This window comes from Manis javanica, chromosome 4 (assembly GCF_040802235.1).
Source record: "Manis javanica isolate MJ-LG chromosome 4, MJ_LKY, whole genome shotgun sequence".
NCBI classification, from domain to species: domain Eukaryota; kingdom Metazoa; phylum Chordata; class Mammalia; order Pholidota; family Manidae; genus Manis; species Manis javanica.
Window position 1 is genome coordinate 169,629,141 of NC_133159.1, and position 26,015 is coordinate 169,655,155.

The 26,015-nt window shown below is 41.7% G+C and overlaps 1 protein-coding gene across 5 annotated transcripts; it reads left to right on the forward strand.

Moving 5' to 3' along the window:
* On the forward strand, positions 1 to 25,932 carry MILR1 (mast cell immunoglobulin like receptor 1). Of its 5 annotated transcripts, XR_012130842.1 has the most exons (11): positions 1 to 219; positions 310 to 348; positions 10,903 to 11,172; positions 15,491 to 15,778; positions 17,385 to 17,495; positions 19,285 to 19,374; positions 19,899 to 19,955; positions 20,081 to 20,149; positions 20,534 to 20,614; positions 24,319 to 24,478; positions 25,625 to 25,932. XR_012130842.1 is itself a non-coding variant. In XM_073235793.1 (10 exons), the coding sequence occupies exons 1-9, from the start codon at positions 102 to 104 to the stop codon at positions 20,584 to 20,586; spliced, it is 1,095 nt and encodes a 364-aa protein (XP_073091894.1). In that variant the 5' UTR covers positions 2 to 101; the 3' UTR covers positions 20,587 to 20,614; positions 25,611 to 25,932. The 5 variants fall into 5 exon arrangements, 4 of the variants coding, with proteins under 4 accessions (XP_073091894.1, XP_073091895.1, XP_073091893.1 ...); XM_073235793.1 differs by lacking the exon at positions 24,319 to 24,478 and having other exon boundaries at positions 2 to 219; positions 25,611 to 25,932; XM_073235794.1 differs by lacking the exons at positions 24,319 to 24,478; positions 25,625 to 25,932 and adding an exon at positions 24,935 to 25,427 and having other exon boundaries at positions 2 to 219.
* The last annotated feature ends 83 nt before the right edge of the window (positions 25,933 to 26,015 follow it).

Below are 26,015 nucleotides of genomic sequence, written 5' to 3' on the forward strand. Positions count from 1 at the left end.
AATTCATAAAGAACACAGTCGGGTCAAACCAACCAGTCACGTGTCAAAATGTCCAGACAACTCCGATTTCTTTAACTTGAGTCCAAAAGGAGGAAGTGCAAATGACTCACTGCTATGGTGCCACCACGCCGCCTTGGCCCTCCTCTCCGATCTCACTCGGGAGAATGTGGAGCCGTTTGAACAAACTGTTCTTCTGGTGCATTTCTTCTTCTCTCATATGTAAGCCTTACTTGCCGTTTTGAGGTTTGACTCTCCAAATCAGAATATGATGTGGAAAAGAGTTTTTTTCATGTTCCTTCTCTCTTTCAGCTCAAAACGCTGCCCTGGCTTGTGAGGGAGAAACAAGTGGTAAGTTTCATTTGCATTTCTCTTCTGTTTTCATTGAAATGATGGAGATGATGAGCTGTAAACATGGTCATACATGAGTAATTTTTTCAATGCTTTTAGAAATAACCAGAGTAGTCTCTTCGATTACCTACTGCTTAAAGTGAACTGCTTTGGGGAGGGAGTTGGAGTGTCTTTTCTGAGGCTGAGAAAAAATATGGAGACTGTTCTTACAATGTTTCTTTCTTTCTCTGTTGTTGTTTTTTAATTAGAAAATCAAACAATCATTGTAAAATAATTCAACTGACACGTAACAATCTATATCAGGAGGCAGTTTGTTATCTCATAGTTCGGCAAACCGGTGCTATGGTCCTAACCGGGGTTCTACCATTTTCCAGCTGGCAGCCTGGGCACATGCTGCAATGACTTTAAACTTATTTTATTTCCTCTGTGGAGGGTGGGGGGATAATAAAAGCACCTACCTGGGAAGGTAGTTGTGAGGACTGAGTGAGACAAGCCATGTCCCTGTTCAATGTGCCCCGTGCATGGTGAGCCGGCAATAAAAGGTAGCCCAGGTTGTTACTGTTATTATATAAAATGTGAAGCTCTGTTATGTCCCCTCCAAGCCCTCTTGCCTCTCCACTTCCAGAAGCAACCACTAACAGTCATTTTCTATTCGACATCTTAATAAACAACTCTTCCGTGACTTGTCCTTTTTTTAGATAACAGCATGTCACAGATACCTTCTTAAGTAGATGTAGGTTTAGTTCCTTTTTTTCAACAACTGCATGGCATTTCATAATGTGACTCAACCATAATTCATTTAACCATCCCCTTACTGATTGTTCCATTTCTTTTTTGTGATGTAAATAACACTGCAATAAACATCCGTGTACAAAACATGCTGGTGGACACCACAGGGTGAGAACGTCTCTGCAGGACAAAACCCTGAGGTGAAATTGCATCAAAGGGCACATATACTTGAATTGTTCCAGATACTGTTACAGTGCCCTCCCAACATGCGGAACCTGTACACGGCCACCAGCAGTGACCACTCTTAATGGTGTGTGTGAGTTTCCCACCCTCCCTCCAACACTGGATACAATCTGCTTTAAATTTGTGCCAATCTGATAAGTAAAAAAAATATCTCAGTGTTGTTTTAATTTGTAGTTGCCTCATCACTTGTGAGGTTGAGCATCTTTTTCATGTTTACTGACCATGAGAACTCCTGCATTCCTTTACAGAGGAAATTAGGGATGACTATCTGGTTGGAAAGAGAGGAAAAGGGCTCATCTGGAAGCTGAGTTTACATAAAACTGAGAGAATGTTAATTGTCCAGATCAAAGAGTGGGAGGGAGGTTGATGGCATTTTTGAGGGGTCTGAACCCCTCCTCTTCCCAAGCCATCCATTGGCCTTAGCATTATATAATGGCCATCTGCATTTCTTCTTCTGGAAATTACCTATTCATATCATTTGCCCATTTATTTGATTGTCTTTTTCTTATTAATTTGCTACCATATATATACACACACATGTTAAGAATCCTTTGCTTTCAATTACATTTTAAGTATTTTCTTCTAGGTAGTCACTTAAAAATTTTGCCATAGAGAAGCTTTAAGTTTTAAGGTAGTCAATCTTTCAATCATTTCTTTATGGCTCCTAGTTTTTGTGTCTTACTTGGAAGACCTTTCCCTAAGGGGTGATATAAAAACATTTCCCACTGTTTCTCTTAAATATTTCATGATTTTATTTTTTTACATTGGAGATTCTGGTGAGCATTATTTTTTTCCTTGGCATCTTAAAATAAAATACAAACACATGAGCTATCAAAGACTCCTGGGATTATATCAACAGGACTCAGGAGCTGGTTTAGAGGTGCTTCCCATGGTCAAAAAAATGGCACAAGAAGAATAATAATTGCAGTGGATTGAAACATATCAAATATGTTTAAACAATGAGTCAATAATGATCTTCAACTAAAAAATAACAACAATAAAAGAAAAATATCTCATTGACATAAGATGCTAGGAAACCAACTCATTATTTTCAAACCTGGTCAATAAGGGGTGAAAACTAAGCCTTTACTTTGCATTTTCCATGCAAACTGTACCTCAGTGCAACCAAAGAATTGACAATGGTATTTCTCTTTATAGAACTATTTCAGATAAAAATGAAGAAGTAATAACAGAATTAGTATGCCACCATTTTGCAACCTCTTATAAAATAATGCTTCAAAGTGATTATTGTCAAAGCCTACCAAAAAACAAAAAGAGAAGTACACACTACCCCCTATGATGCATTCTTGCTAAATAAAACCTAATCTGAATTTCAGAAAGCCTCTGGAGAGGGGACAGAGTAACATGGTAAAAGATACCATGCGAATGTGATCAACAGAGCCCACACCATGGAAAACACTACAGAACAATTTGCTATCTTCAACAAATAAATTACAGGGGGGAAAAAAGAGAAATGTCTATAGATTAAAAAAGGCATTAGAAACATACCAACTAATAATACACATTTTGAATCCTACTTTAAAAACTCACACGATTGAGAAAATTTGAACACTAACTAGATATCTGATATTTTTTAAATGCTGTTAATTTTTAGGTCTGACAATGGTATCACTATGTTTACAAAAGAATCCTTGTCTTTTAGAGATACAAACGATCAGTGCCCTCCAGCTAAAGATCACCAGGGACACATGCAGAGTTGAACAAAGTTGGGTTTTTTTGGACTTGTGGCAATGAGAGAAAATGCATACCATGGGAACCGTGGGAAGTCTCAGCAAAAGGCTGTTAGAAAGGTCTCATAATAAGATTTGGACTTAGGTGATTTGGAGAAAGATTCAAAACAACAGGCTTTACTCTGGATCGGATTATTTTAGGAAGTGGGAATGATGATATGATTGGGTATCTTAGGAGTTGTCCCTTAAAGGGCAAGTTGAACAGAGCAAAGCTAAAGCTGTGACTGATAAAGAAGCAGCAGTCACTCATGTTAACCGGCTTAGGGGGGTGGTTGGCCATTTTTGAGGTTTGGACAATGTTCATGTCTTTAAGTGTGTTCAGATGTCTCTTTTTTCTGTCTCAGTCCAACAGGGTCATAGAGTAGCCGTGTCTGGCATTGGTGTTCTAGCTGTGACTGACACGTTAGTTCCTAGCCAGGTCAGTTCCCAACTGTCAGGGACTGCTTTTCTCTTTCTCAATACTGAAATTTGCCGATGAATACCATGTAGTCTGGGATGATGTGCTTTGAAATAATGGAAGCAGGTAGAGGCAGATGCAACAGGAATTACCCACCATGAATTGCTAATTGCTGAAGCTGGGTGATAGGCCCATGCCAGATCATTATACTCCCTTCTCCACTGTTATTTTGGAAGTTTTCCAAAATCAGGTATTTAAAATTAATAATGGAAAAAACAAGCCACCAGATATAATGTTTGGTCACAGAACTGGAGCTTTAATATTTCTAAGTCAGCACAGACAGTCTTAGGAGTCCACTTCACAGTCTAGAAGATGGAAGAGTAGGAAGGCAAGATGGAAACCTCCTCCCACACACACACCAAGGAAGCAACTACGGCAAATACAACTAAACCTGAAAACGAACCGAAGACCGCAGAATGTACCATCCATCTACACCTCAGGAAGAGGAGAAGACCACACAGAAAAGGGTGAAGTGACAGAGCCACAACCAAGCGGGGAACCCAGCCCTTCCCCATCCCAGCGCACAGGTGGGAGGAAGAGGAACAGAGCAGGATGGGGATAGGCACCCAGGAACTCTCTACACGTGGCCCTGGAGGTCTGCTCCAGGAACGTGAGTGCACACTGCATTGGGTTCTGCTGATCAGTGGGACTGGACACCAGGGACAGTTGGAACACTCTGGAAGGCGGGGATACCAGCCACTTGCCGAGCACAGGCAAGCTCCGCTGTTCTCTCTGAGACCCAACAGAGAGGTAGCAGTTTGAAAGACTTGCCAGCAGTAGGAGGGGAGCCAGAGGGCGAAGGGTGAACTGAGCTATCTCTGTAGGAGAAAGGGCAGGTGCAGGATACCTCCATAGGCCTCCCTTGGCCCAAAGGTCAGGCACTCTCAGGAGCCCCCGGCATTCTGTTGCCCTCACTGGTGGCTCAGCCCTGAGGCACTTCCCTGTGCACCACCAACACTCCAGCCAACTCAACCCAGCAGCATTGGACTTTGCTGCCTGGTGGGCAGAGGGAGACTCTCACAGCTTTTACAACCATTTCAGCCCAACTTGGGGGGTGCCTGCAGGAGCACCTCCTTCTTCCCTAGGGGTGGCCAACCCCAGTGCTATGCACCTCTCTGCTGCTAGGGGGTATCCCCACAACTTGCTGCAATAGCTGGGCACTGTCCCAGTGCAACTAGCTGCCTACACCGCAGCACAGCTTCCCATCACCAGACTCCCTGCCTCAGTGCGTCTGTGTGCCACCCCTGCATGCAATTTGCCACTACTTCTCACGCCTTGCCCCACGCAGCCTGCCATTGTGCAACTTGCTGTGCGACCATCCCACCCATCCTGCTAACCTAGCAGTCCTGCCACCACTGCAGGGCAGGCAGAGGGTGATGCCACCCATAATGATCCCAGCAGATCACATAGGCCTGGCTGAGGCAACCGCTGGCCTCAGCAGACTGAGATAAACCATTGTCAGCATACAGGCACAAAGGCGACCCTGCCCATTGCCCACCCACAGCAACTGGGGTTCCCCAGCAAAGGAGAACCAGGCATTGGAGAGGAAAGAGTTCTCAGCTTCTGGGCACCACAGGACACCTTCTTCATAAAGCCATTACTGTCTAGACCAGGAAGCATAGATCCATCTAATACAAAGGAAGAAACACAGAAACCCTGACAAAATGAGGAGATAGAGGAATATCCAAACAAAAACTACAGGCTAAGACACCAGAAAAAGGGCTAAATGAAATGGAGATCATCAATCTTCTTGATAAAGATTTCAAAAGAACAGTCATAAACAAGCTCTTTGTTCTGCAAAAATGTATTAAAGATCTCAGGGAGAACTTCAACAGAAAGATACAAGAGCTAAAGAATATAGTAACTGAAATAAAACATACAATGGAAGGAATGAATAATAGATTTCTACAAGCAGAAGAGACAATCAATGAGATGGAAATTAGATAACAGGAATACAACAAAGCTGAGGAACAGAGAGAGAAAAGGATCTCTAGGAATGAAAGAATGATAAGAGAGCTGTGTGACCAATCCAAATGAAACAATGTTCACATAATAGGGGTACCAGAAGGAGAAGAGAGAGACAAAGGGATAGAAAGTCTCTTTGAGGAAATAATTGTAGAAAAATCCCCCAATCTGGGGAAGGAAATAGACATTCAGGTCATGGAAGTGCAGAGAGTGCCTAACAAAAGGAATCCCAGGAAGACACCACCAAGATATACAATAATTAAATAGGCAAAGATTAAGGATAAAGAGAGAGTATTGAAAGCAGCCAGAGAGAGAAAAAAGATTATTTATAAGGGAAACCCCATCAGATTATCAGCAGACTTCTCAGAGAAAACTTTACAGGCCTGAAGGGAGTGACATGAAATATTTATGTACTGAAACAGAAGGACCTTCAACCAAGAATCCTCTACTCAGCAAGATTATCATTTAAATTTTAAGCAGGGATTAAACAATTTCCAGATAAACAGAGGCTCAAATAATTTATAACAACAAAACCAGCATTATAGGATATGTTAAAGGGACTGATACAACTGATGTAGATAGAAATGTTCGTAATGCTAGCTTTCACCAGTGAAATTAAACCCACAGTAAAGGTAGTAGGCCAACTAACTACTAAGCAAGTAAAAAATTAAAACAAAACCAAAGTACCAAAACCAACTATACACAAAATCAATCAAGGGATACACAAAAAGTACTGATTACGACATCTAATACATAAAGTGTGGAGGAGGAAGAAGAAAAAAAGTACTTTAAGATTGTGTTGGAAATAGAGTAATCAGCAACTTAATATAGACTGTTCTATAGTCAGGAAGCTATCCTTAAAACTTTGGTAACCACAAACCTAAAGCCTATGATAAATCCAAAAATAATTATAAAAGAGAAACGCTACTATGCTGATGGACAGTGACTGTAATGGAGTATATGGTAGGGACTTAATAATAGGGGGCTGTAGTAACCACAATGTTGCTCATGTGAAATCTGAGCATAAGATTATCTATAAATGATAACTTAATTCAAAAAAAATAGAAGCCCAACCACAATACTAAAGAATAGCATCAAATAAGAAGAGATGGCTATAAGAGAGAAAGAAAGGAACAGAGAGGAGCTATAAAACAAGCAGAAAAAAATTAATAAAATGGCAATAAGTGCATACCTATCAATAATTACCTTAAATGTAAATGGACTGAATGCACTAATCAAAAGACACAGAGTGGCAGAACAGATAAAGCAACAAGATATCTATATGCTGTCTACAAACACAAAGACATACACAGACTAAAGTGAAGGGATGGAAGAAGATATTTCATGCAAACAATAGGGAGAAAAAAGTAGGAGTAGCAGTACTTATATCAGACAAAATAGATTTCAATACAAAGAAACAAGGAACAAAGAAGGACATTACATAATGATAAAGGGGTCAGTCCAACAAGAAGATAAAACCATTATAAATATCTATGCACCCAACATAGGAGCACCTACATATGTAAAACAAATACTAACATAATTAAAGGGGGAAATAGATTACAACACCCTCATTTTAGGAGACTTTAACATATCACTCACATTAACAGATCAACCAGACAGAAAATAAACAGAGGCACTGAACAGTACATTAGACCAGATGGACTAACATATATCTACATAATACTCCACCCCAAAGCAGCAGGATACACATTTTTCTCAAGTGTACATGGAACGTTCTTCAGAATAGACACATACTAGATCACAAAAAGGGCCTCAAAAATTTTAAAAAGATTGAAATTGCATCAAGCAACTTCTCAGATCACAATGGTATGAAACTAGAAATAAATTACACAAATAAAACAAGCCTACAAACACAAAGAGGCTGAACAACATGATTCTAAATAATCAATTGATCAATGACCAAATTAGAAATCAAGCAATACACAGAGACAAATGAAAAAAAAAATACAACAGTCCTATATTTGTGGGACACTATAAAGGCTGTTCTAAGAGGGAAGTACATAGCAATACAGGCCTACCTCAAGAAATAAGAAAAATACCAAATAAACACTCTAAATTCACAATTAAATAAACTAGAAAAATAACAAATGAAACCCAAAGTCAGTAAAAGGAGGGACATAATAAAGATCATAGCAGAAATAAGTGATATAGGGAAGAATAAAGCAATAGAAAAAGTTAATAAAACTAAGAGCTGTTTCTTTGAGAAAAAAACAAAACAAAACAGATAAACCTTTAGCCAGACTTACCAAGAAAAAAAGAGAGAGTACACAAATAAACAAAACCAGAAATGAAGAAGTAATAGTCACAGTGGATACCACAGAAATACAAATAATTATTAGAGAATACTATGAAAAATTATATGCCAATAAACTGGACAATCTGGGTGAAATAGACAAATTCCTAGAAAAATACAACTTCCCAAGACTGAGCCAGGAAGAAACAGAAAATCTAAACAGATCAATCACCAGCAATGAAGTCGAATTGATAATAAAAAAATCCCAACAAACAAAAGTCCAGGTACAGATGACTTCACAGCTGAATTATACCACACATTTAAAGGAGAGCTAATACCCATCCTTCTTAAAGTATTCCAAAAAGTAGAAGAGGAGGGAATAATTCCAAACTCATTCTATGAGACTAGCATCACTCTAATACCTGGCAAAGACACTACAAAAAAAGAAAACTATAGACCAGTATCCCTGATGAACATCGGTGTAAAAATCCTCAACAAAATATTATAGCAAATTGAATTCAAAAATACATAAAAAGGATCATCCATCACAACCAAGTGTGATATATTCCAAGGATGCAAAGATGGCATAATATTTGTAAATCAATTAATATCATACAGCACATTAACAAAAAGAAGGATAAAAACCACATGATCATCTCAGTAGATGCTGAAAAAGCATTTGACAAAATTCAATACCCATTCATGATAAAAACTCTCAAAAAATGGATGCAGACTGTATGTACCTCAACATAGTAAAGGTCATATATGACAAACACACAGCCAACATCATACTTAATGGTGAAAAGCTCAAAGTTTTCAGGAACAAGTCAAGGATGTCCACTCTCACCACTTTTATTCAACATAGTACTACAGGTCCTAGCCACAGCAATCAGAAAACCCAAAGAGATGAAAGGCATCTAGATTAGTAAGGAAGAAGTTAAACTGTCACTATTTGCAGATTACATGATATTATACTTAGAAAACCCTAAATACTCCACCAAAAAACTATTAGAACTAATAACTAGATTCAGAAAAGTTGTAGGAAACCAAAATTAATATGCAGAAATCTGTTGTGTTCCTATACACTAACAATGAACTAGCAGAAAGAGAAATCAGGAAAACAATTCCATTTATAATTGCATCAAAAAGAAAAAAATACCTAAGAAATAACCTAACCAAGGAAGTGAGAGACCTTTACTCTTAAAACTGTAAGACACTCATGAGAGAAATTAAAGACCCAAAGGGAAATCTAGCCTGTGCTCATGGATAGGAAAAATTAATATTGTCAAAATAGCCATCCTGCCCAATTTAGATTCAATGCAATCCTTATCAAAATTCCAACAGCATTACTCAGTGAACTAGAACAGATAGCTCTAAAATTCATATGGGCCCACAAACAATCCTGAATAGCAAAAGCAATCCTGATAAAGAACAAAGCTGGGAAATTACACTGACTCCAAGCTATATTACAAAGCTACAGTAATCAAAACAGTATGGTACCGACACAAGAATAGACCCACAGATCAATGGAACAGAATACAGAGCCCAGATGTAAACCCACTCATATGTGGTCAATTAATATACAATAAAGGAGCCATGAATATACAGTGGGGAAAAGACAGCTTCTTCAATATCTGGTGTTGGGAAAACTGGACAGCAACATGCAAGAGAATGAAACTGGATTACTGCCTAACTCCATACACAAAAGTAAATTCAAAATGGATCAAAGACCTGAATATAAGACATGAAACCATAAAAATCTCAGAAGAAAACATAGGCAAAAATCTCTCAAACATAAATATGAGCAATTTTTTCCTGGACACATCTCCTCGGGAAAGGAAAACAAAATAAAAAATGAACAAATGGGACTACATTAAACTAAGAATCAAAGGACACCATCAGCAGAACAAACCGGCAACTTAGAGTATGGGAGAATATATATGTAAACAATTTAATGGATCAGGGATTAACATTCAAAATATATAGAGTTCCTATGCCTCAACACTAAAAAAACAAGTAACCTGATTTAAAAAATGGGCAGAGAGCCTGAACATTTCTCCAATGAAGAAATACAGATGGCCAAGAGGCAGATGGAAAGATGCTCCACATCGCTAATCATCAGGGAAATGCAAATCAAAACCACAATAAGATATCACTTCACACCAGTCAGAATGTCCGCTATCCAAAAGACAAGAAATTACAAGTGCTGGTGAGAATGTGGAGAAATGGGAGCCCTCCTACACTGTTGGTGGGAATGTCAATTGGTGCAGCTATTGTGGAAAGCAGTATGGAGGTTCCTCAAAAAACTAAAAATAGAAATACCATTTGACCCAGCAATCCCATTTCTAGGAATTTACCTGAAGAAAACAAAATCCCTGGTCTGAAAAGATGTATGCACCCCTATGTTTATTGCTGCATTATTTACCATAGCCAAGATAGGGAAGTAAACTAAGTGTCCATGAATAGATGAATGGACAAAGATGATGTGGCAAATATATACAATGAAATATTATCCAGGCATAGAAAGAAAAGAAATCCTGCCATTTGTAACAACATGGATGAATCTAGAGGGTATTATGATCAGTGAAATAAGCCAGTTAGAGAAAGACATATACCATATGATTTCACCTATTTGTGGAATATAAAAACAAAGCAAAACAGAATGAACAAAGCAGCAGTGGACTCATAGACACCGAGAAGGGACTAGTGGTTACCATAGGGGAGGGGTTGGGATGGTGAGGGGGATAAAGGGTCACAAAAATTCTCAATCGTAATGTAGGTTGGTCATGGGGATAGTAGTACAGCACGGAGAATATAGCCAATGATTCTGTAACATCTTCCTTTGTTGACAGATAGTAGTAATCGGGGTGAGAAGTTAATAATATGGGTACCTGCTGAACCACTGTGTGGTCTACTTGAAACCAATATAAGATTGTATATAAAAAAAAAATTTTTTTTTGCCCACTGGGAGGGGCTTCTGTAGGTGCTGAAGCTTCCTGGCACACTGGTCAGCCTGTTGTTGCCCCCTTAGGAAAGTTTGCCAGGAACAGAGTGTCTCCACTACCTTGACCCACAAATGTGGCCAGAAGACCGCTTAGTTATTGTCAGGAGTTGTTAACAAGGACTTTTTCTTGTGTTATTTTGTTCTCCAGAATTCCCTTCTCCACGTTTGGAGTCAAAAATGAATGCAGTCATGAAGGGTCAAAATGTATCTCTAATTTGTTCCAACCACAACAAATCACCACAGATCACCTATTCTTTGTTTCGGCATATGAAACACCTGGAAACCCGGGAGGGAAAAGGTGAACCCATTATTTTTAACCTAAGTATCTCAGAAGCCTACGATTTGGGCCCCTACAAATGCAAAACCCAAGTTTCTAACTGTTCAACATACAGTCGCGAGTTCAGCTTCACATTTATTGGTAAGTAGAGCACTTGTTACTCGGGGGCCCCAGCATTTATGGGATTCTTCTATGATAAGGCTCTCCATTCCCTTTGTAAACATTCACTTAAGAGCCTGCAGGATAAGTCACTGAGATCTTTATTCTTGGTAATTACATTTCACTTTCTCTTCCAAAGACTTTGGCTAGTTCAGATAATAATAATATTTGCTGTAGACAAAAAGCCTTATATGAACAATTTGGAAAATTGTTGAGATCTTTTTTAGAGGCATTACTCTAGGAGTCTCATACATAGGCAAAAATGACTTTTTCTCTGAAGATCCAAGTAAGAAGTCTTACGACCATTGTTGGACCCTACAAAAGCCTCAGGCCTTCCCCACTTTATCCCCTTTGCAGTGACCACCCATCAGGTACCCCACTGGCCAGCAGTCTTCCTGTCCAATCACATCTTATTACTTCTATGTTTTTCTCTTCCATCTCCCCACTCCAAACCTCTCACAACCTAGCATTTATAGCCTTATCTAGGAAGGTGACCTTGATAATGGCCTCCTGGGAGAAGGTGATAGGGTTTTAATGCATGTACACTGTACCTGGAGTCTTCTAAACATAAGAACCCCAACATACTGATAAAATTTTTGAGTGATTCTCTAGGTCTATGCTCTCCAGTATGATAGCCATTAGCTCCACATGCTTGTTTAATTAAAATTAGATGAAATTTAAAAATTCAGCCCCTCAGTCTCATTAGTCAATGAGGGTTCAGTGACCCACAGGTGGTTGGTGGCTACTGTATTAGAGAATGCAAGCATAGAACATTTCCATTACACCTCTGCTCTAGGTCCATGGTACTTAGCTTTTTAGGTTTTAATCATCTTAACAATCAAATGATAGCAGTAGATACCTTTCCAGAGAAGTGCTCATGAAACTACAGATGCAAATTTCTGCATAAGCCTTTAGGGGATCCAGGTTAAAAACAACCATCTTAGGACAATTCTGAACACAAACTCAACAGAAGCCATAATTGTAAAAGAAATGTGAAGAAGGGGGAACCCCTGCAAACATGGTGGACAATGTGAGGGCAGTACGCTAACTGATAATATTCTCTGGTGGTCAGAGTCCTCCTGGCTGGGGCAGCTTGGTATTGCAGAAAGAGTAATGGAAATGAGCATCAGAAAATGTGTGCCACTAGCTTCCTGTGCAACTTGTATATTCCATTTGGATATACCTTAGATAACCTCTAGTCCTTGATTATTAAAATATGCATTGAGAAGATAGGCAGTACAACCCTAACATTCTTGGCTGAGAATCTCAGTCCACAGTGGGTGTAATGGGTGAAGAGGGTAGGCAATTACTTGGCCAAGGAAGGCACTTTCAAATCACTGAGGTTCAGTGTGAGAAAAGATGGCAGGTCCATTGGTGTAGGTTTCCTGTATTTGAGTAATTCTCCCATTGGTGTGGGTTTTCCTGTATTTGAATAATAGGAGCCCACACTCCTGCAAAGAACAAGCCCAGTCTTAGGTGGGTTATGAACTTGAGGGCTGACACCTTAAATCAGCTGATTAACAAACCCCAAGTCTTCATTTCCTGAGCTTCTGTCCCACAGGTATGAACAAAAGCCTCCCACATCTGCCTTCTGAGAACATACACAAGTTTCCCACAATTTCTTGTAGTAATTACATTGTCCTGTAGAGCTGTTCTGATAGATTATAAAACTGCATCATCTTCCTTTAGGCCAGAGTAATAGGCATCTATTGAGAGCCTAGCCTGTGCAAATGGTTTTATTGGGTGCTGCTGAGGTTGTGATGACGAGACATGATCTTGTCCACAACCCAGTGAGGGGGATGAGCCATGGACAGAGATGCATTAGTCACTGATTCCCTCACTCATCACATACGTGTCAGCATCCAGATAAGCCAAGCCCTGGATGTGCATCAGTTCCTGCCGTGGCAGACTTTACACTCTAGCCAGGAACACACAAAACCCAAGTACCCAAACAAATAAAACCATAATCACAAACTGTGTTAATTTGTTATAAAGAAAAAGAAACCAGCACAGTGATGGAAAGAAGCAGGGGATGGGGAAGGGATCTACTTAGGTAGGTAGTTAGGGGAGGCCTTTCAAAGGGATGACTTTTAAGTACAGAGCCCTGAAGGATGAAAGGAGTCTGGCAAGACAGGGAAAGAGGCTCTAGTCAAAGGGCGATAGCCTGTGCAGGGCTCCAAACAGGGAAAGAGCTTGGATGGTTGGGAAGGATCTAATGGGAGGATGGTATGGCTGCAGGCCAGATGAGGGAGGGTAACCCCAGGTGAGAGTAGAGGGGGGCGGCACCAAGTCCGGCAGGGCCTATGATGCAATTGATCATCTTCAAAGTTAATTCATTCTAGGTGGGACAGGACAAGAGTACAGTTGGGGATTAGTTGGGAGGCTCTTACAGTCATCCAGGAGACAAACAGCGGTGGGGATGGACAGAAGTGGATGGATTCAAAATATACTGTGGAGGAAGAAACAACAGGACTTATTAGATGATTAGATTTGGAACCACAGGTAGTGAAGGTGAGGAAGGAATCAAGAATGACGTCCAGATACCAATACGATCAGCTGACGAGGAGCGGTACCGCTTACTGAGAGCGGGAAATGGAGGAATGGGGAGTTATTCATTAGGTAAAAAGTTTAATTATGCAAGATGAATAAGTTCTAGAGATCTTGCTCTACAACACTGTGCCTAGTTAACAATACTGTGTTGTGCACTTAGAAATTTAAGCAGATCTCATATTAACTGTTCTTACAATAAAGTGAAAGAACAAATGAAAAAATTAAACTTTTTTGTAAAGAACAGGATTTCAATGTATGTTTACCTACTGACTGATTCATTAACTAGCAGATTAACTAGAGTTTAGTTTCAAACAGGTTACATTCGAGGAGACCATGAGACATCCAAGTGGATCATGTAATAAGAGGTAGAAAAAGTAATGTGAGGATGGGACCGAGGGCTAGAGGAGGAGGAAGCACTTCTGTCTGGAGGATTTAGGAAAGGTCTTATGGGGACGAAGGTACCTGAATGAGCCTTACAGGACACCTTGACATTTTTAAAAATGTAATTGGATTACTGAAGCGTAGCAGCTCCCTTACCCTGACCACTGTGATATGTGATGTCCTTTACCAGTCCTTCTACAAACTTTTGAGTAAGTATACATCTTTCCGGTCACTTTTGATAGCAATGATTGGCCAAGACTGAATCATCCCATCTCAGAGAGGAGTCCATGCTCTCTGCTTCTTCGTGAATGTTTCAACTCCTCCTTCCTGTCAGCCGATCTCAGTCCATAGGAAGAACGTCCTGTTGGTGCCATTCCCAATGATGTGATGAGGCCACTCTCACTGGGCGCCACTCTGGCCAGGATGCAGCCCCAGGGATTCCTGCTCAGGGAAGGGGCAGAGCAAGGAGACTCAATGACTTCCCTTGATTTTGCTTATACTTTGGTCCCTGTAATCTCATTGTTTCTGTGCCAAATTGATATGGTTAAAAGAAAAAAAAGGCATCTGCTTGGGACTTGGCCCTGGCTCTGCCATTTACTGACTGTGCAACCTTGGGCAAACTTCTCATCTGTGGCAGCTGGCTCATCTGTGGAATGGTGTGATGCTCTTCACCTTGCAGTGCTGTTGTGAAGTCAAATGAGATACTGTGGTAGTGAGCCTGGCAAATGATGGATACTGAACAACTATCCTCTCCTGTACTACTGTTTTTACTAATAAACTTTATAATAAGTCATATAGCTGGATTCCCCTCAAAATAGGGTATGACAAAAGGGGTATGACAGCCTCCCAGACCCACACATTTCCTGTTGAGTTCTTTTGAATCTACTTATCAGGGTTACTTCTTGCTTTTAGGAGGAAGTGGAAGATCATTGTACAGCTAAGTTCTATAAATGAAAATACAGTTAGAAAAGATATTTTTAGATTTCTTTGATTAAAAAAAAAACTAACCTTCTAAGAAATGGGAATAAAAGAACCTCTCAACCACATACTTGGAACTGGATCTTTGGCAAAGTATACCTATTATCAACAATAGATTGTGAATTCTGATGAAAGGCTAGCTTGCCCTCTGATTCCTCAAAGCAGAGAGGTGCCCTCCTCTCTCTGCCTTTCTCAGCATCTGGCTCATGTCACACTGCATGGGGTTTGCATACCCACTGGCCTTTCCCACTAGGCTGCGAGCTTCTTGGCTTCTCGAGAAGGGTGTCATTCACCTTTGGGTCCACAGATGGGAATAGAGCAGGGATTCAATCCAAGTGTGTAGACTAAGTGAACCCACTCTGCTAATCCCTTAACACTTTCCTTTTTCTAGACCCAGTGACCACACCAGTGCTGAGCATTAATGTCGTGCAAGTACAAACAGATCGAAATATAACACTACGTTGCATCTCATTTAATGGTTCTCTGCCCATCGATTATACTTTCTTTGAAAAAGACATTGCCGTATCACCAGCTATTTCCAAGTCTGTAAGGGAGCCTGCTGAATTTCACCTAACCAAGAAGGACACTGGAAAAGGGGAAGAATATAGGTGTAAAGCTAAAAACAGATTGCTTGGCCATGCAAAATACAGTCAACCATGCTTCACCACACCCTCAACAGGTAAGGGCTACTTGACCTCTTTCAATAGGGTCTGGATGTGCTTCCAGAAACTGCAACTACTCCTCTGCCCACCCACTTCCCACTTTGGCCACCTGCTTCCAAATACCTTTCTTTTGGTAGGGTTCACATAAACTCTGAAGGGGTGGCTTCTGCCACATTAAAACATAGAAAGGCCTAGAAGCTGGGGCAGGTAGTGAGACTTCCTGACCTGACCTTCCACTGACCAGGTTCCAAGCAACCACATTAGAATTGGGATGTCTCTTGGAGTTACTGGGTCTCTTGATTTTCTTTTGTTCTTTCATTGACCTCTAACATCCGTGCCCACCCACTTGGCTGTTTGTTGACCCACGGCTAATGTTTGATGAGTCTAGACTTCCAGTACTACCCTTAGCTTGGGGTGAGAAGGGTCCCTGTCCCAGTCCTGGGTTTTGGAGGGTGCTGCTCTTGGCCATGCACTTTCCCATAGGCTGAGGAGTCTGGGGGATGTGGGAATGTGCCTACCTGGACCCTATACCTCACTTTTCTATATCACACTCTGGGTCTCTACCACAACTAGACCCAAATTCCCCAACCAATCAGATCGGAACCCACCTTCCTGAGATCACACAAGCCTCTTTCCCAGTTCATACTCCCAAGGGTAGACCACAGTGTGGATATGGACATTCCTGAACCAAACCAAGGGAGCTGTTTGTAGGGTGTGGGTGGCACTTTAATGTGCAGGTTGGGGGTCCACATGGATACAAGGCCCCCAGGGTGCAGTGAGAGCCTGAGTGGGAAGGGGCTGGGCTGGGGCCAGGGTCGGCTCTCCCAGCACTGCCGTGGTCTGGCACAGAACTCCGAGGAATCTGAGAACTCTAGATTCAAACCTGGCCTCCCAGGTCCTTATGAAGGGACATTTGTTGAGTTGGGAGGAAGTCAGAATGAAGTAGCTTAGCAAAGGCAACAGGCATGCTTGGGCATTGAACCCTTCACCTGGCTTCATCCTCAGAGCCCACACCCTGGTGTTCAGGAAATTCTAACAAGTGAGGTACCTTGTCAGAGTCAGGCCCCAGAATCAGGCTCCAGAGTCAGGCTTTTGCTTACAAATCACAGCCCTTCCATTTACTAGCTGTGTGACCTTAGGAAAATCACTTAACTACTCTGGGCCCTACTTTAGTCATTTGTGAAATGAGAATAATACCAATAAGATAAATGAGGCCACACATATAAAGTGCTTAACACAGTGTCTGGCAGGTAGTTAATAATAAATAGTAGCTGTCTGGGTGACATAAATCATGCCAACATGACTAAGGGCCCAGTAAATAGCCAGGCCATTCTGAGGCTTCTGAGCCTAGTGATGTTGCCAGGAATCAGTCTGTTAGGTGTTGTGCTGCTTCTCTTTTCCTTGTATGACCCCTTGTGGAAGATGTACTTGGTCATGACTTTAAGATCACCGACTAACAAATTAACTCTCAAGAGTTGCAGGTGTCTACAGCAGTACAGGGCCGGGATGAACAGTATACTGGTTAACTGGGAAGGGTTGTGACTGTTCTTGCCAGAACATTCACAGCTCAGTGTCATTGGAAAAGAAGGCTGTGTGGTGACCGGTGAATGCTTCTTCTTGCAGGCAGAGACAGCTGTCCTTTCTGCCTGCAGCTACTGCTTCCAGGGTTATTACTGGTGCTAATAGTAATGATCCTAATTCTGGCACTGTGGATACTACCTAAGTATAAAGCAAGTAAGTTGTTGAGGAGCTTTTCCATTGTTTTCCATAGGTTTTGGACATAAGACGGCAGGGGAGATGGTGAGAAAGAAGGGAAAGGGCAATCAGAAACAGGATGTGAGTAAAATGGAAAGGGAGGAGATGGGAAAGGGCAAGATAAATGAAATAGGCTTCCTGTGTTGGCCCCGAGTGGGAGAGCTCGCCCTGCGGGGGTGAAGCCTTCCTTACTCAGATTGCTCCTGGGACATGCCTGTGCTCACATAGGCCCCGTGCTAAGGGCCCCGCATGCCTGGGTAATGCTCTGCTGTCACTGTCTTGAAATTCTTAGTAATTTTTTTACTCTCTTTAAAATTGTTTTTTTAATTGCGGTAAAGTACACTTAACAATAAAATTGACCATTTTAACCACTGTCAAGTACATAGTTCAGCAGCATCAGGAACATTCTCATTACTGTGCATCGGTCACTGCCATCCACCCACAGGACTTTTCTCATCTTGCAAAACTGGAACTCTGCGCCCATTAAACACCAACTCCCAGTTCATTTCCCTCTCCCTCAACCTCTGGCAACCACCCCTCTACTTTCTATGAATTTGATTACTCTGGGACCTCATATAAATGGAATCATACAGAATTTATCCTTTTGTAACTGGCTTCTTCACTGGGTATAATGTCTTCAAGGTCCATTCATGTCGCGCATTCATCAGAATTTCCTTTTTAAAGCTAAAGAATACTCCATTATAGATAGATACATAGGTATACACACTTTGTTTACCCATTCATCGGTCAGTGGAACCTTGGGTTGCTTCTACCGTTTTTTGCTTTTGTGAGTAAACAAGTCTAGGCCCTGCATTTTTGCTTTGCACTGGGTCCTGCAAATGATGTAGTGGATCCTGATTGCCAGCTCTTAAAACCAAGAGCTTTGCCAAGTATTTTTCAGCATCCTCACTGGCCTGTCACTCAGGAAGCTCAGTACATGAAGACAAATGGGCATCATTTCTCCTCGCCCCAGCTTACGTGCTACATCACACCCCAGCTACTGCTTGTCACCCTTCACCTTTTAGGACCACCTGTAGTTAAGATTTCAACATGGCCTTTTCACTTGGCACACAAGAATGGAGGGATACCAAGATGTGCACAAAAGACAGTTACCAGCACTTACCAGAGAGCTGAGGGGGACTGGGCAGGCACCTTCACTTGCCAGGGCCTCAGTGTTCTGACCTATATAATGGGGCCATGGGAGGTACTGCACAACTGGAGAAAGAACTAAGTAATAAATGTTAGGCTCCTATGCTTCCCTCCATCTCTAGAGAGTTATAATTCAGAGAAGTCAGGGACTCCGTTGACACAAAACTTGAAATAGATGTCAGCATTTATACATCTTACACGTTTTTAAACGCAAGTCTCCACTTCCTCCAAAAACCCAGGGTCTTGAAAAAGTGGAATTAGTATTTTTGATTACTGGCCAGAGCCAAAGAGAACTCAGCCAGGTAATTTACTATTGCTTGCAGATATTACAAAGCTTTTTACAGACTGTACTTTTCAGCAAAGGAAATAAAATGTGTGTCTGACCATCTAAAGCATAATTTGCTAGGCAAAAAATGTTACTCACAGAGCCAGGAAAATAAATCAGAAGAGATTTTGGCTTGGAGAAGCAGGTGCTATGGACTCCTGGCTGAGTCCAGGGTTTTCCTACATTAGATAAAGTTTGTTTCAGAACTTTGGGGGATTCTGCTCCTTGGCAGAGGAGATAAGAAAAATGTGGCTGAAGTGGTTTAATTTAATGACTCTGCACCAATTTATATAGGAAAAACCATGAGAGATAAGGCACCCAAAGACTATGGAAACATGCCCATGGAAGTTGGAATATATGCAAATGCCTGTGCAAATCAAGCAGGTAAGGGAACTATGTTGGGTATTTTGATTGGTTGGTTTTATGTTTTTGTCTTTTCTTTTTTTTTGCAGTCATACAGACACATGGGTAAAAAAGCAAAGGAAAAGGAATAGAGTATAGTGTCTCCCTCCCACCCCTGATGCCCAGTCCCACTTCCCAGGGGGCAGCAACCAGTTTTTTAAATCCTCCCTCAGATATTCTTTGCATATATTAGCACATAAACAAATGAGAGCAAGGGCAGCATATCGCAGGTACACCACTATAGACTTTTTTTTTCCCTTAACAATGTATCTTGGAGATTTTTTTTATATCCGTTCAGAATAAACTGCACTGTGTTCCAAAACCTTTTATGATCACCTCTTAAAGCAGGCATCCTTTGCTGCTTTACGGTAAGCCGACCCAGGGCCTTGGCCAGCAAGAACAATCCCGGCCAGCACTGACTGAGCACCAGCCACATTTCAGCAATTCACCCGCCCTGTCTAATGAACACCACTGACTCCCAGTTTAACATCGTTCCTGTTTTACAGAGGAGGAATCTGTGCCAGGCTTGGAACCAAGGCAGTGGGTTTCCACAACCCAAGACGGTAAGTGCCCTCTGCAAAGTCCAGAGGCCACATGCCATTGTGAGGGTGGCTGGCTAAGCCACTCCCCTCAAGTGCTCAGAGATTCAGATTACAGGCCCAATAATTGTTCCTTGTCTTTTACCTAGGAGCTGGACACTCTCAGGAGATACATTATGCCACCCCCATGTTCCAGCAGGTGGCACCAGGAGATCATGGTAAGCTACAGTTTAGGATGAGAGATAATATCAAAATGAGACAGTGGTTCCTGTGAAGCCACCATACTCCAAGGCTTTAGGATCCCAAGGATGGGGTGATGGGGCCACATGCACACCCCAGGAAACCAAGTACCACAGCTCCTAACAGATGGGTGGGTGTGGAGGAGGGAAGGTTGTGACAGGGGAAGAATTACACGAAAGGTCCACAGGGGAGGATGCAGGGGCACTTCTAAACCATTTTCAAGAATAAATTATTTGATGTAGTCCAGGATAAAACAGTTTTGCTTGGTTTTGTCAGGCCATCCAGCTACTAAAATAGGTTTAAGGAAAATCTATGATCATATATCCTAAATTCACTGAATTATTTTCTCTTTTGTATTTCAGGAGCCTGTAATGATTATAAAACTGGATATGTCTATTCTGAAGTCATCTTCTGAAATGTAAAGATACAAATTACATCTCAGGGTAAGATGCTTTTTTTAAAGCTGATTTATGTGAAAAAAAGGCAAACTTGATTGACACTTAAAAATGTGTCGCTTGGTACCTGAAGTGAATCACTGTTTTGCATGATTAAACACTATTCCTTTGACTCACTTGGGCACATCCAATCCTGTCATCAGACAAGTTTTGTCAGGTGGGATACTGACAGGTGACAGTTTTTAAATGCATCAGCTCTTTTTAGGCATGGACCACTCTCCCCATTTCCATACCATTTAAAACTGAATAATTGTTAGACCACTGTGCTCTTCATAAGTGCATCCTGGAAGCATTACAATGATCACCTTTCTGGTTTCCCCATCCTCTGCCCGTTGAAAGTTCAAAAGCAAAACACAAAGCAATAACCACGTCTAAATTCTAAAGCAAAAATTGGTGACAATGGAAAATGTCTCTGAAGAGTAAGTACCTGCAGTCACCACGAGAGGAAGGCAAGTTTACTGAGCAAGTACACATTTAATTATTCAATACCATTTAAATTCGCTCTCCACTTTTGGGAGGCTGCAATCAATATTTATATTGGTCTTCATGGACTTTCTCAGTCCTCAAGATTTAGCTAATGTCATGATTTCCTACCAGCATTTTGCAGTGACAACAGTATTCTGGGGGAGAAGGGAGAATGGATTTTTTCCCTAGGGCTGTGTAACAAATTACCACTGGCAGCTTAAAACAACAGAAATTCATTTTCTCACAGTTCTGGAGGCCAGAAATCCAAACTCAAGGTGTCAGCTCTCTCCAAAGGCTGCAGGGGAAGATCCTTCTTTGCCTCTTCCAGCTTCTGGTGTTTCTTGGTTTGTGGCAGCATCTTTCCAACCTCTGCCTCTGTCTTCCCATCTGGCCTTATCTCCCTCTGCCTTTCTCTCTCCAGGAACATGGGTCATTGGACTTAGAAACCACCCAGATAATCCAGGATAGCCTCACCTTGAGATCCCTAACTTCATTACATCTGCAAAGACCCTATTTCAAAATAAGGTGACATTCACAGGTCCCAGGAGTTATACATTTTGGGGAGCCACCATCCAGCCCACCACAGGGGATGCAATGATTCTGGGTTGAACCTCATCCTAGGAGTTGTAAGTGAAGTCCAGTAAAAAACCAAGAGCCATTTCTAGGGTTCCAGACAAACAAAACAACTTGATTAAAATTTTTCTGCTTCACTTTTTCTTTGGGGTTTGCTTGACCCTCAGTCTCAATTGTTCTCAACAATGGACCCCTGACTAGAAAAATATCTACCAGCTGTTAGACAATAATTCTGCATAACATCCTACAAGGCCAATACTATTGCTTGACAGATAAAGAGACTTAGCCTCAGATGGGATAGTTACACAAGGTCAGCCACAGCTTGGTTAAGTGGTTGAACTGGGAATTAAATCTGCAAATAACAGCAGAAGTACTGGCCACGGGAATGCCTGTTCAAGTGGGAGGGGATGCTGTACACACAGGCGAATTTGAGGGTTTTGTAGCCATAAAGCAGCATTCATGAGCATGATTTCCCCCTTTATTTTTATTTGGAGGAAATCAGTAGATCCAGAGAGTGGAGGCTGTGGAGTAGACAGACCGAGCTAAACCCAGGCTCAGTCACATGCTGTGTGACTCTGGGAAACTTAACCTCTCTGGGCTTCAGCTTCATTAGGTGGTGGGTGGGAGGGGGAGGGAAAATACCCACATCATGGAGCTGCTGATGAGAATTAACTCAGGTAATATATGTAAAGAGCTTGGAACAGGGCCAGGTATCTCATAAGGACTCAAAAAAGGCTAGCTATTTGTAGTATGATCTTCCTCTGAGACATAGTAATTGACTGCTCCCCTTAGAATCCTTTTAAGTCTTTGAGGTTGCAAACTTGGTGACTTGGCCACCACCGGCTTCTTCTTCGGTCTTAATCTGAGCTCCCTCCTGAAGACAAAGACTTGGGCGCAGGCACTTCATATGCGAGGTGATCCCAGGGAGGAGGGAGGGACCAGAGAGCATGAAACAGAAGCAGCAGCCAACACAATGCGTGCGGAGGGGCCAGCAACTCAGCAAACACAGCAGACACTGGATTTGATTCTAATGCCCTCCGAAGCCAGAGTGCTTCTGGTCTCACAGCATACCCTCAGTCAGCCGTGTCTCATTTTCTCCTTGCAAAGCATCTAAAGTAGTTAGTAGAAGCCAACCAACGCCACAGTTCATATAACTACCAGTGTCCCATGCCTTTCCAGTGTTACAACTACTGCAAAACATGGTGCTTCACTTTCTACCTCTTGCTCCTTCCCCACTGTCGGAGAAAGTCTTAGGAGTTGCGAAGCTGTGGCAGGTAAGGGTGACCACCACCCTCCTTACCGCCATCAGCAGAGTCCTTGTTGCCATCCATCCAGGCAGTACTTCCACTTTACAGGGCTGCTTCCTAGGGCCTTCTGCTTTATCATAGGCTAGCCCAGAAAGCAGAGACTGAGATAAGGCTTTTCTGTGCAAATAATTTATTTGGGAGGTGACCCATGGGAAGAGCACAAGGGACTGGAGAAAAGCCAGTATGAGGGTGTTTGTTGAGTTGGGCACTACTGCAGGCAACTGGGGCTGGATCCCACTGGAACCTTCTGGGGAGTGAAGATGTCTCTCAGAATTGTCCACTTGAGGACCGATAGTGAGAAGCGTTTACCCACTGGTTCCATCCCCCACTGGCTGAGGGTTGCTGCAGGTGACACCTGCCCCACTTCTAGGCTGTGCACGTGGGTGTTTCAGGCGGGCTTCCATTGGTGTCTCATCTAGGGCACAGGAAGCCCCAAGGCAGAAAATAAATGCTATGTGTTTTACACTTGAAGCAAGAAGCTGTGGACACAAAGTGAGTAAAGCCTCCGATGCGGTTGGAATCATTGGTGAGGTCCCTATGTGACTCAGGATACAGAGGCAGCCCGTGCCCCGTCTCCCACCCTCTCCTTTGTAACAGCTATAGTAGTGACAACAGTAGGAACAGGAGCACATGCCAGCTTCCTGCTTCTATCAGTGCTTTGGGTGTGTCGGTCCCCCACTGCTCCACCTCACCCTGCAGGCTTTCAGCCCCACCCAACGGCTCTGGACTGAGTGGTTTAGGAAGGGAAGGCGCAAAGGAAGAGGACCTACTGACTTTGTTTCAACAGCTACATTTTTTCATGTCTAGAAGTTTCACTTTGGTTCTTCAAATTCACATATTCTTTAAAATTTCTTACTATGAAATAGACCACACATGATATGAAAATACATACATATGTGTACAGTCTAGTAAGTTGTATCATGTGAACACTAGCGAGGGAATGGTGCCAGCGGCCAAGCCCTCTGCACCCTCTTCCCGCCACAGCTCCGCCTCCCCCATCTAACTACTCGCTACAGGAAATCACTTCTTTGCTTTTCTTTAGGGTTTCACCACCTAAGTATGCATTCCTAAACACCATCTTTAGATTGCCTCTTTTGAATTTAATATGAATGGAAACATACAGCATTTATTCTTGTGTCTGGCTTTTTTTGCTCAACAGTGTATTTGTGAGATTTATTCATGTTGCTGCATGTAGTTGCAATTATTTATTCCATTACTAAATTTATCTGTTCTGCAGCTGACAGACATCGGTGTCATTGTTGGTTTGGGACTATTATAAATAAGGCGGCTATGACCAGTCTTATGTGACAAACATGCTTATGTTCCCACGTGCTTTCAATCATGTAGAATATATGTAAGAATAGAATTACCGGGCCACCGGAGGATGTTCAGCTCCAACAAAGTGGACAATGTCGTTTCCAAAGTGGTTCTACCGCCGATTCACACCCCAAGCAGCGGGAAAGCTGATTCCCCCACATCTTCAGTTTTCACGTAACCATTCTTGCAGGTATACACTACCTCACTGCAATTTTAATTTGCCCTACCCTATGACTAATAAGGTTGAGCCCCTTTTCCTACATTTATAGGTCATTTGGATTTCTTCTTTGATGAAGTACCTGTTTGTGGTTCTTAGCCTGTTTTTCTACTGGTTTTTCTGACTTTTTATTCTTTAATAGTTGTTCTCCTACTCTGTGGTTTCATTTTTCATTGTTAATGGAGCCTTTTGATGAAAAGTTTTAAGAACTTATTTTGTCTAAATTAAGAACTTAATTTCGTTTATGGTGTTTTGTATGTCTCCATATAAAGAAATATTTTCTCAACTTGAACTCATATGTATGAGTATCACCCTATATTACTAACTGCTGAAGACATTTTTGGTTTACTTTCACATTTCAGCTCACATCCACCTGAGATTGTTTCTGCTGTGTTATAAAATTGACACCACTTTCTCTGCCCCGCACAGGTCCACGCGGCTGCTCCAGCAGCACCTGCTGAAATGACTGTCCTTCCCTCCCTGCACTGCAGCAGCATCTCTGCCACAAATCCCATGTTCATATGCCTGTGGGCTTCCTTCTGGGCTTTGGATACTATTTCATTGTCCCACTTACCTCTCCTGTGTCAATAACATTCTCAGGTTTTAAAGAAGTCTTGACAACTGAAAGAGCAAAATTTCCCACCTTGTTCTTTTCAAGAATGTCTTAGCCATTTTTGACCTTCTGCAGTTCCACATACATCTTAGTGTCAGCTCATTATTCTCTTAAAGAAAAACAACTGAAGATAGGGATTTTGAGTGATATTTCATTGAATATCTAGAACAACTTGGAGAGTATTAATGCAAAAGTGAGTCTTCCAAACTACAACTATCTTAACATTTACTTATGTCTTCTTCAGTTCTCTCAACTGTGTTTTATCCTTTCTGCATAAACATCTTGCACATCATTTGTTAGACTTATTCCTAAGTGCTTAATATTTTGATGCTATGGTAAGTCATATTTTTATTTTGCGTTGTTGATATATAGAAACACAATCAATATTTTTTTGTTTTACTTTGTCCAGCAACCTTGCTAAACTGTTTTTTCAACTTCAATAACTTACCTACAGATTTTCTTACAATCTGGAGGCCAGAGAACTCCTTGTAGTACTGTTGTTACAGATGCTGCTTCTGCCACAACTACTTCATGCCCAGAAAATGGAGCCCAGACAGTGGAGTGTGGAGCTTTGCCACTGCAGACGCTTGCTTCTCAGCAACAACTGCCGCCTCTTCTACTTTCCAGATCCTGTGCATAGGCATCTGACTGGTGGAAGATATTGATAGCCTGGCAGCAAGGGAACTGTAATTAGGTTTCTGACCCCAGCAAATGGAAGGAGGGTTACAATGTGGTGTAAGAGAGCCAATCAGAATGTCGACCACACAGGCCAAAGTATCAGTATCAAGGGTCAAATAAACATGTTTTAAGACAATGACTGAGAAGGAGATTTTTCTAATCACGTTCTTCACTGAAAGAGCTATATGATGTACGTGGTGAAGAATGAAACAATACAGG

What these genes read in the sequence shown, in the direction of transcription:
- MILR1 (XM_073235793.1), top strand. Translation starts at nt 102, where the DNA reads ATGACTCACTGCTATGGTGCCACCACGCCGCCTTGGCCCTCCTCTCCG. An exon ending in CTTCACCACACCCTCAACAG is followed by an intron (nt 15,779 to 17,384) that starts GTAAGGGCTACT and finishes TTCTTCTTGCAG; the next exon opens with GCAGAGACAGCTGTCCTTTC. An exon ending in ACTACCTAAGTATAAAGCAA is followed by an intron (nt 17,496 to 19,284) that starts GTAAGTTGTTGA and finishes CAATTTATATAG; the next exon opens with GAAAAACCATGAGAGATAAG.